The sequence below is a fragment of the Gasterosteus aculeatus genome, chromosome 8 (assembly GCF_964276395.1).
Source record: "Gasterosteus aculeatus chromosome 8, fGasAcu3.hap1.1, whole genome shotgun sequence".
Classification (NCBI taxonomy): domain Eukaryota; kingdom Metazoa; phylum Chordata; class Actinopteri; order Perciformes; family Gasterosteidae; genus Gasterosteus; species Gasterosteus aculeatus.
In genome coordinates this window covers 17,846,296-17,856,376 of record NC_135695.1, presented here as the reverse complement: position 1 = coordinate 17,856,376, position 10,081 = coordinate 17,846,296, and the positions used below count along the sequence as shown (strand labels likewise).

General features: G+C 45.9%; 1 protein-coding gene across 3 annotated transcripts; it reads left to right on the top strand.

Annotated features, from left to right (window-relative positions):
* Positions 1-1,211: 1,211 nt before the first annotated feature.
* On the top strand, positions 1,212-9,943 carry mier2 (mesoderm induction early response 1, family member 2). 3 transcript variants are annotated; one of them, XM_040184611.2, is made up of 12 exons: positions 1,212-1,613; positions 2,704-2,840; positions 3,211-3,324; positions 3,440-3,551; positions 4,093-4,172; positions 4,455-4,524; positions 4,734-4,885; positions 5,038-5,119; positions 5,892-5,986; positions 6,059-6,189; positions 6,367-6,500; positions 7,446-9,943. In XM_040184611.2, the coding sequence occupies exons 2-12, from the start codon at positions 2,814-2,816 to the stop codon at positions 7,859-7,861; spliced, it is 1,413 nt and encodes a 470-aa protein (XP_040040545.2). In that variant the 5' UTR covers positions 1,212-1,613; positions 2,704-2,813; the 3' UTR covers positions 7,862-9,943. The 3 variants fall into 3 exon arrangements, with proteins under 3 accessions (XP_040040545.2, XP_040040547.2, XP_040040544.2); XM_040184613.2 differs by having other exon boundaries at positions 2,704-2,883; XM_040184610.2 differs by lacking the exon at positions 1,212-1,613 and having other exon boundaries at positions 2,716-3,324.
* Positions 9,944-10,081: the final 138 nt, after the last annotated feature.

Sequence of the window (10,081 nt, the reverse complement as noted above, 5' to 3'; positions counted from 1 at the left end):
CACCTTAATTCACTACAACTGAGCTTCTGTTACCTAAAAGCCGTGCTGGCTTCACACCGTCACGATTGTGTGGCTCTGAATTGTTGCCCCGGGTAGTTCTGCTTTTGTCGTTCTCAGCGGTACATCTTGTGCATCCTTTCTTTGTGGATATTCTTATCGAGAAACCAGCTACGGTTCTTTAAACACCCGTTCAATCGAATGAAAGCAGCTCACCTCTATGCATCGACTTGTTCCTGCACCTACACACACACACACACACACGCACACACACCCGCACACATGCACACACACACACACGCACGCACGCCCCCAAAAACCACTTTCTCAAGAGATACAAACCTTCTTGGGACATTCGTTGGTACAGAAATGTCCACGGGCTAAAAGTAGGCCAAACCGAAGTAGTACAAAAGTGTGCTTTGTTGTGTTTCCACCGTGTGCGGTTCAGCGTTTTGTCGAACACACGACTCAGTTCGTTTGTCACACGGCGACTGAGGGGATGTTGACACGCTGGAAAGTTGGAAAGCACAGTTCCAATTGGTTTTGCTTCAGCCCATCGATGAACTGAGTACATTAAACAAAAGAACAAACGTAGACGCAACAATAAGTCAACATCCTTGTCGTGACGAGGTGTTATGATGATGATTCAATGTTTATTTTCTAAGTGCACAGCATCCTCGCTTTGTTCTAGAACTTGACTTTATTTCTTGACCAAATGACAAAATTATGTTGAAATAGAAGTACATATATGGATATCGGGCCAGTGTGATCCGAATGGTAAAAAATATATAGAAATACTATTTCAGTTAAAGATCCATACCAGTGAGACCAGTATGAGGCCTTTTTCTTGGCTTCTGACCTTTCCTTAATCTGACTATAAAATACGCCGTCATAAGAGAGAAAAAAACTCCAGAAAAAGAGTTTGTCACGGCGGTTGTTGCAGAACATTGGACATTAAGACAATAAGACAATGGAACACAAGACAAATAACATACAAGAAAAGTGACATGTTCAATTTACCATATACAGTAAAACAAAATTAGAGTTATCACTGCTAAATATTATTTTAAACTACACCTATTCTAATAGGAGGGCAGATGAACTTTGTCTGCGGTCAACTTTTACCTCCACCCTGCCTCCCCCTTTCTCCCTATCTCATGTGAGAGACACACGACGTGTCTCCATGTCTTTATCTGCTTCGAGCACGTCTCTCCCTCATCGCGTGTTCAGCACCGGCCTGCAGCGAATGCATGGCATTTAAAGTTATTTTACCTGTAGTTGTTATATTTGTAAAATACGGAGTGTCTCGTCCGCGGGGGGTTTATGTTAAACGTTTTACGTTGTTTTGAAGTATGTTTGAAAAATGTTTTTAAAACCCATTGCACAAGAGCAGAATGACATCGAAAGTGGGAGGGAGGTGAAAAAAATAAAAAAAATACAGAGGAATTATTTAATGACAGCTGTCCAGCGGGACACAATAAAAACAGCGGAATTATTTGGGTAAATAAGTCAATACTCGACTAAGGAGCAGCCGCTGTAATAAACGGAGCTGCGCGGAGCAGCGGACCTACAACATCCGGGCAATACGCGGCTCGCGCAGAAGCGGAATGGCGGAGGTGAGTGAGAGAGAAACGCGGAATGCGACGACTCCAACGATGTCGGGGGGGGAAACTAAAAGAAAACGGAGCGAATTGGACACTTTGTGTCCCGCGGAACGTTACACGAGAGCATCGACGGTTTCGCCGGCTGAAAGAGGAGCTTACGGCGGGGAGGGCATTTTAACCGGAGGGGTGGGTGCGGTGGTGGTGGGGGGGGGAGAAATGGAGAAGCTCTCTCCGGCGTATCGCGTCAACGAGCCGTTCCCTCCGCCGCGGTGGTGGAGCCGGGAGGGTGGAGGGGGGGGGGTTCTAACGCGCGGGGGTCCTGAGTCGTATCACCGGGTTGAGTGGCACAGCTAAAGTTGTGGTGGAGGAGGGTTTGTTTAAAGATGTCCCGACCTGGCGGCGGTGAACTCCGACCCGTTTCTCCGAGAAGCACATTTTGTGTTTCCTTCTCGTGCCGCGCGGAGGGAGAGACGTTCAGCACCGAGCCGCAGGAAAGCGCCGCTGGTCGGGCACGCGGCGCCGGGCGGGCTGCGACCGAACGGCCGCGTGCCGGTTCAGCTTTTCACGGGGCTTTTTTTTTTTTTAACAAACTTCTTCGTCCAGCAAAGTGGTCTTTTAGAGAAGTAGCATGCCATCACATTTCAGCGTATGTCTGTGTGGGAGTTGGGTGGGGGCCTTTGTCTCGAAGTCTAATGAAGTTTTGTTGTTGTTTACAAAACTATTAGGTGGCCTCAGCTGGTGTTGATTCATTACTTTTACAAAACCACTGCAGGAACAACATGGAAAACACACATTCATGTGCCGTGAATGGAAAAGTGGATGTGCTTTGATATGAAGCACCGGCCTATAACACATTATATCTCAAGACAAATCTGCAGACTTGTCTCGATTATTTTGTGGGCTATTTGGAAATATTTAAGTTGCAATTGAGGGCCCCACTCAGGGTCTTCTTCGGTGGTTTCTGATCTGTCCGGGTATGTGACCCGGCACTGCGTGACCCCTCATGTGTTCTGTGTGTGCTGACACTGCACCCTGCACTATTGTTTTTGTTTTTTTTCTCGTTTACCACAGCTCACGTGTGTGTGTGTGTTTGTGTGTGCAGGTGGGCAAAAAGCCCCTAAAGAGAAGCGGCGCGGCTGCGGACGAGCCACAGTGATGGAGGCCCCCAGCGGGAGAAGTCTCCGCCGGCCTTAGAGGAGAGCTTTCGACCCCATGAGGATGACAGCGCGGCCCCACACTGTGCGGTCAAGTTCAGCCGTCTCCATCACTTTTACGTCACAGCGTAAAGCCACAAGTCTCTTCAACTAAACATTTTTTTTCTTTTGAATCGTGTGAACCTGACAGCCACAGGGCTCCTCGTATCTCTCACACGCCTGTATCCAGTACAGATGTTTCTGCTTTGATTTCAATTTGGTAAATACGTACTGCTGTATACGTGCCAAACGCCACAGTGCATCCAGGCCGTTAAGAGTTTGACAGCTCTGCGTCGGAGTCCCCCGGTAACACCTGTTGACCGGCTCAAAAACATCCCCACCTAGTGTCAATGTTTCCTCTGGAAGTGATGTACAAAACAAATCATCTGACGATGTCTCCCTCTGCGTGTTTGCAGGCCGGTGAGCTTCCTCTGAAGGAGCTGCTGGCTCTGTACGGCTACACGGTGTCCGATCCGGAGAAGGAGAGCTGTCACATGGCCGCCAGCCTGCCAGACATGACGCTGGACAAGGTGAGATAAAACGCTGTGAACTCTTCTCATCTCTGGCGCGTTATCAGCGCGTGCTGTGCTTTTGTTTTTTTGCTGCCGCTCTATTGCTCTCTTAAATTGTGTCGCACCGGTTCAGATGACCGAGGGTATGTTTCCTGGGGAGGAGGAAGAGGAGTCGTTGGCTGATGATCTCACGCCGTCGGTCGCCTCGAACACCTCCGATCTGCTCCGATGTAACGAACACGCAGGCACGTACTCGCACATGTTTCCGTGACGTTGTAGAAGCTTGACGCCATATGAGCACTCAGAGCTTTCCTGATGAAAACCGTATAGCGGTACTGAAGAAAAGGAACACCCCCGGAGCCCATTTCCTCAATATTGAATTTATGATCATGAGTCATGACATGCAAGAGTTTATAATGTCAATAAATGAAATGAAAGCTGTGACATGTTTATTTCTGTGTAATGCGATCTAGGAACTTCCTGGTATCTGACTCTCATGTGACCCAATGACGTCAGAGACTGAGGAGGTTTAGAAATCTTCCCCTGATGAGCACTGGTTCATCCTGAACCCTATTTTATACAGAGTTCCATATATTGCATGTGTATGCTTCCCACTGCTGTGCTGGGTTTCAATAATAAGAAACAAAACAAATATTTTCAAAGTTGCAGAAATGTTGATATATATATCGACAGAAATAGAAGTTGTTTGTCGGAAAAATCTTTCGACGTGCCGAGTGTTTGCAATGATTTCCTTCATCCCTGATTTCTTCTGATGTTCGGTCTCAGGTGAAGACAAAGACACATTAGTCAGCTCGTCGAACGAGGACTCTGACGAAGCATCTATTCCCTCCAATGAAGAGCACAAGGTGGGTTGAGACCAGTTGACTCTGATTTGAATGTTTCATTCATATATTCTTTATATGACCTTTTTAACTAGATAAGTGGATTGAGAATAGGTTCCCACTTACATTGAGGACCGGTCCAAAGGGGCAGCAACAGGAAGATTAAGATTATGTGACGATCGGCAGCAAAATCTGTTTTAAACTCTCCGCCTAATATTCTAAATTCAGTTCTGGACGTCAGTTTCTAAACTGTGTACGTCCCATTTGAGCGCTATGACAAACTTTGCCTTTGCATTTCCTTCACAGGAAATTATGGTTGGCTCTATGTATCAGGCCAAAATCCCTCCACTCAGTTCATATACCTACCAGGAGAGAGGTAAGCACACCTTGTATAACCTCCTCCAAGTCACTCCAGAGGATTTAAAAGCTCCTCTGTGTAGAAATCTGCCTTTGTCGTCTCCAGCCGGAGGCGTCAGAGAAGACATCAGCCCGACCACGCCTCTGTCTACCTGCACCGTCTCTGTCTGCATTCTCTTCCACGTCTCCCCCCCCCCCCTCATTATCTCCCTGTCTTTGATCCTCTAGCCTGCAGCAGTGACGACCAGTGTCTGTGGAGACCGGGAGTTCTCTCCGTCCAGGAAGTGGAAGACTTCTTGCTGAACGCACAGAGACCGTATGGCCAGCAGGGGACAGAGTGCACACAGACGCAAAAAGACACCGTGCGAGACAACCAACAGGTATTGTCCCTTTTTTTTTTTCTTCTTCCAAACGTGTCCCAGGAGACACTGGTCGAGTGGTGTCGCAACTACGTGCAGTTGGCAGAGGGTCGTGGTTTAACCCAGGGGCGACCCTTTGTGTCTCATCCTCCTGCTTTTCTCTTGATCGCCAGGCGCTGTATGAGCTTGTGAAATGCAACTTTAATGCAGAGGAGGCGCTGCGACGATTACGCTTCAACGTGAAAGTGTTCAGGGGTAAGAACCTGCCTGTCGTCCTGCGGTACTTCCGATTGTCCTTTTGCATAATCCACCCAATGACGGAGATGAAGACCAATCAAATTCATTAATTTCTTCAGAAAGAAAACAAAAGGAGCATAACCAAAACACAACAAGTGTAATAATAATCCTCCCCGCAGCCATTCATGTGATTTCAAGCTGCATTTTATGCACACAAAATAAAAGTCCTGTCGTACAAAGCGATATACTACAGAAACTCAACTAAATTGCAGATGCAACACACCTTCTACAGCATTTAGAATCAGATCCTTCACAAATAAACGAGAAATTCAACTGATTAAAAGAGGGGAATGTGTACTCATTTGGGACTCAAATTCCCCTACGAGTTCCAAAGACTGCAGAACACACCGATCCCACGTGTGAAAAGCAAGACCATGCTGTTACATTTTGACACCTCACATCTTGGTTTTTCTGCAGCTGGTTTGGTCCGTTAAAAGCAGAACATTGGGGGATGACCTCATAGCAAACATGCATTCTTTTTCTTCGGTGTTATTCAAAATGACAATCTTCACAAGGCTTATTTCTTTGTAATGTGTGAGACAATATTAAATTGGGGAAACCAGTTAAGATTCATTATAGATAAGATACATTCATTTAAAACCTGCAGAGTTGGAGTGGACTTTTTTAAAATTGTGTATTTCTTTTAAATGAAAAGCAGTGCTGAAAAATCTTTCTCGTGCTTCTCTCTCTCCCCTTTTTTAAATTTATTATTATTATTATTATTTTTTAGAAGAGCTTTGTGCCTGGAGCGAGGAGGAGTGTAGGAGCTTCGAGCACGGCTTTCGGGTCTACGGGAAAAACTTCCACCTCATTCAGGCTAATAAGGTGAGCGCTGTGACATTCTTCCATTTTCGTGGAGTTGGCTGCTGGAACCCGAGTGACGCGGCGACTCCTCAGGTACGAACGCGCTCCGTTGGCGAGTGTGTGGAGTACTACTACATGTGGAAGAAGTCAGAGCGCCACGAGTACTTCACCCAGCAGGCCACCCGGCTCAGTCGCAAGAAGTTCAGCCTGCAATCGGGGAGCATGTACGTATTGCCTGGGGCTGCTCCAAAGGCCGCTTTCTTTGCATTCAAAGCCTCGATCACTACTTGGGACGCTGCTTTTTCACCCGACCTGGAATTTCAATATTTTCTAACCAGCTCGTAAGACCGCGCAGTATATCTGTTGGTCGCTGTGCAACGCTAACAGCGGTTGTGTTGCAGGGAGGATGGAGAACAGGACGGGGAGGTCGGGGAGCTGGAAGGAAGCAACGGCTCGTTGTCTCACAGCTCCATGGATGCTGGACAGCATCAGTCCCCGTTACCCCCACAGTCCAGCCTGGATCCACGCAAACGAGGTAAACAAGCGCCGGATGTTCTGGTAAACTGTTGCCTCGGTATCTATTCTCTTTTATAGATGACCAACACAAGTAATTATGGAGCCAGTGTAACCGCTATATTATCTCCATTATCCCATGTTTGCATCAAGAGAGGCGGAAGCTGGTCACGGAGCGCTCGGCACTTAACGGTTGATTGTGAAATGAAGAGCATTTAATTTTAAAAAATCTCACACACCTTGAGGATTTAGTTTGATTTCCAATAATAATGGAATCAGGAAGATACGTGGATGTCTTTTCTTTTATAGAAACCATTCACATACCATCTTGGACAAGTTTTCCAAATCACATCCTTCCTGCTGCCCATTGTGTTGTATACATTTTGTTTTCCCCATTGAATGTCATATTTTGATCACATGGTTTGCCTTTTACTTTTGACATCACATACTCATTATCTTATGTTATCAATCATTTTTATGTGTCTCTCCTCCTTTTTGTTCCCTCCTGCTCCTTGTGTGTCCTGTGTGGTTGTGTTTGTGCGTCCACGTATGCATGTCTGTACCTGCGTGTGCATGCACGCCTGTTGACATGCTGCTCCAGAGGAAGAAAGCCGCCCCTGCCTCAGACGAACTCCCCGCTTCCTCTTAAAGCCATGAACTCGGTCCAGACAGGCCGCAGAAAGCAGGCCCGGCCTGCAGGTAAAGAAGGCAAGAAGAGCGGATTGGAGGCCATAACAATAATGTGATTAAACCTCCTGAAGCACAGCGCTAATGCTGTGGCTATTCAGTAAATGCCGCTAATTATCCAAGATATATATCGATCATTTGCTCGGTGTAACTGCTGTATACAAATGGATCTTGAGTTCAAGATCAACATTTATGTAGCAACGATTTAAGCGTAGTTTGAAGTGTCTTTATCGATAACAAAATGTATGAAATAATGATTTAAGTTGATACCATCTCTCAGATGGCGAGCTGGTGACGGGGTCGCCCGGCGTGTGCGGTGACGGATGTCCCCGGCAGCTGTTCGGCTGTCCCTTCTCCCTCCCGGCCGCGGACGACCTGCGGGGTCCCGCCTCAGACACCTGTTGTCCCTCGGCCCTCGTTCAGCACCGGTCCCAGTGGGCCGGCGGCGGCGGCAGCCCCCTGTCCTGCCACGACGACCACTGCCTGCCAGGCTCCTGTTTTTACCAGCTGCACGTGTGCAGCGGACCTTTTGCTTCGGAGGGCCCCGAGTGCGAGGCCGCAGGCACGGGGGCCGGCACGGGGGAATTCAGCCTGCCGTCCGCCTCGCCGCCCTCCTCTCCGGCCCTCCCGTCGCCCTTCCAGGCGCTCGGTGGCCTGCTCCTCCCGTCCAGCATCCCTCGCTCGCTCACGCAGTGACGGGACGTGGGAAGTTCTGAACATCTTTGATCGGTGACAAAGAGCTTTTATCTGACTTTGTGAAAAAAGGATGGACCTACTAGCTGAGCTGGGGGGGGTTAGTCGTCTGTCTGAACACTCTTTTTAATCTGAGTCACTTGAACCCTTTGTCCATTGTGGAATGACCAGTGTTAATCACCACTTTCAGGTGTTTCTTAGGCCTTCGTGGACAGTTTTTTTTTTTTTTTCTACAACCGGCACCACGGCTGAGCTTTTGATTGACTGTGGCTCTATGAACAGATCTATGATCAACTATGTTTACCAGTTTTTGTTTTTTTTTATTTATCAGGATGTTTAACCGCATCAGATGTAATCAAAACTTCTCCCATGTGGAACCAATCGCGTCCTCCTTTAGGTATGTTCTGCTCATCGCTCGGCACTTTGAGATCTGAGTAAAATCTCTGCGTTGAAACTATGTGAAAATTACTTTATTTAAACATCTTCAATCCAATGGGTATTTTCATCCTCCCTTTTTTGGTTTTGCACTCATCCACTCCTGTCTGAAAACAAGTGAAACGGTCTCAATAACTCTGGTTAAATATGAACAGCTGAAACTGAACATTTATTGAGGTCGATACGCGAACATGATTGGAGGGAAAAAAGCAGCTCAGTGTTTTATTTTTGGTTTTGCTTTTGTTAAATTTGTCGTCCTTGTTCTTCATTTGGAAGTCCACGTCAAGGTGTACAAAGGTGCAGTGCTTTGTCATAACTTCTGATCGCCGTTTCTATCATGTTGAATATCAAGTTTCATTAAGAGCCTGATTTACCCGCAGAATGGGCATAAAATAAAACGTGAAAATGTAAACTGTACACGCGAACATAGTTAAGTCACTGAATGCGATCGCTCTTCCTCAGGTTCTGCGACTTCAGCTAGTCTCCTTTCGCCCTGGACAGGCGCGTTCGACAGGAAGGTTATTGGATTGAGATGCATTGTGTAAAAATATATGTAACTAAAGGCAGGTTTGAAATAATGGGTGTATCCCCCCCCCCCCCCCCTGTGATCCGGGACCGCTTAAAACTTAAATGGGTTCTTTCTTTTGCCTCGTGCAACATCCTCCCACCAAGTTTAATGAACTAAGCTCCTCAGAGAGGTGACGATCGAGGTTTGGGGTCCAAAGATCAATCTAATATGAGATGTACCGGTTCTTCTACCTACGTTCAAGTAACATGTGAACAAAGGTGCATAAGTTGAACGCAGCTGACCTGAATTGTGGGTTTAACAGAATATCGTGTTTCTCTGAAATGTTTTGCTCACTGACTTCTGCCAGATGTAAGTATACTGAGTATCACATGTAGAAGCTTTGGCATTTCTTTTATGTGTGTGTGTATATAATACAATTCTCTTCTAACCAGTGTTCCAAACCATCCATAACGCTGTGAATTCTGTTGGTCAAAGGATGACAAACTTATATTCTCAGTTGTCATTTAACATCTCAAAGTACATCTAGTATTTTCTAAAAGACAGACAGAGCTTCAGGTGAAGGACGACAAAATAAATGATAAACTTAGCGTTTCATCTCTCAGAGGAATCCGCCTCTTCCAGGTTGAGAGTTGTTTAGAGACGGAACATCTTGAAGTGATGGTGTGAATGTGATACTAAAGATTCTTGCATTAAATATTGTTTTAATTTACATACATTGATGAGCTTAAATAGAAATAACTTTATTTGCGGCTCCATTCGTACATATGTGGTATTTTCTTCTGCATGAAATGTCTGCATATTTTGCTCTCCACTCTAAACAGGTAAAGGGAGAGTTACAGGGGAGGAAATGTTCGTCCTTCTGTTGGTTCCATTTGTTTTGTAAATGCGGGAGCTCCGCCTGTGAAACGCGTATAAAGCCAAACCGGTCTCGTATGTTTTGTGTTTGTTTACACGGAGGAAGGGAGGCGGCTTTCACACTGCTTTCTATTCATTTTTGTTTTAAACTCTCATTTTCTAGCAATTTATATATTGTATTTCTTCCGTGTTTGTTTATGATAATTATATTTTGTTAAAGAAACGTGTGAAATATCTAAATGAACTATAAATTATTTTTAAAAGCGGCCACGCGTTTGTGTCATCTCAAGTATTTGTTTAAATTTAAACTGGGAGGAAGTGAGATCCAATCGAATAGCTGCACTGATATTTGTCCTCACGCAGGAAAAAGCATTGGGTCCTGGAACATATATATATATATTTAT

Coding starts and splice junctions, on each gene's coding strand:
- mier2 (XM_040184610.2), top strand. CDS start 3,145: ATGTTTCCTCTGGAAGTGATGTACAAAACAAATCATCTGACGATGTCT. Junction 5,120..5,891: donor CAACGTGAAAGTGTTCAGGG/GTAAGAACCTGC, acceptor ATTATTTTTTAG/AAGAGCTTTGTGCCTGGAGC. Junction 5,987..6,058: donor ACCTCATTCAGGCTAATAAG/GTGAGCGCTGTG, acceptor GCGACTCCTCAG/GTACGAACGCGCTCCGTTGG.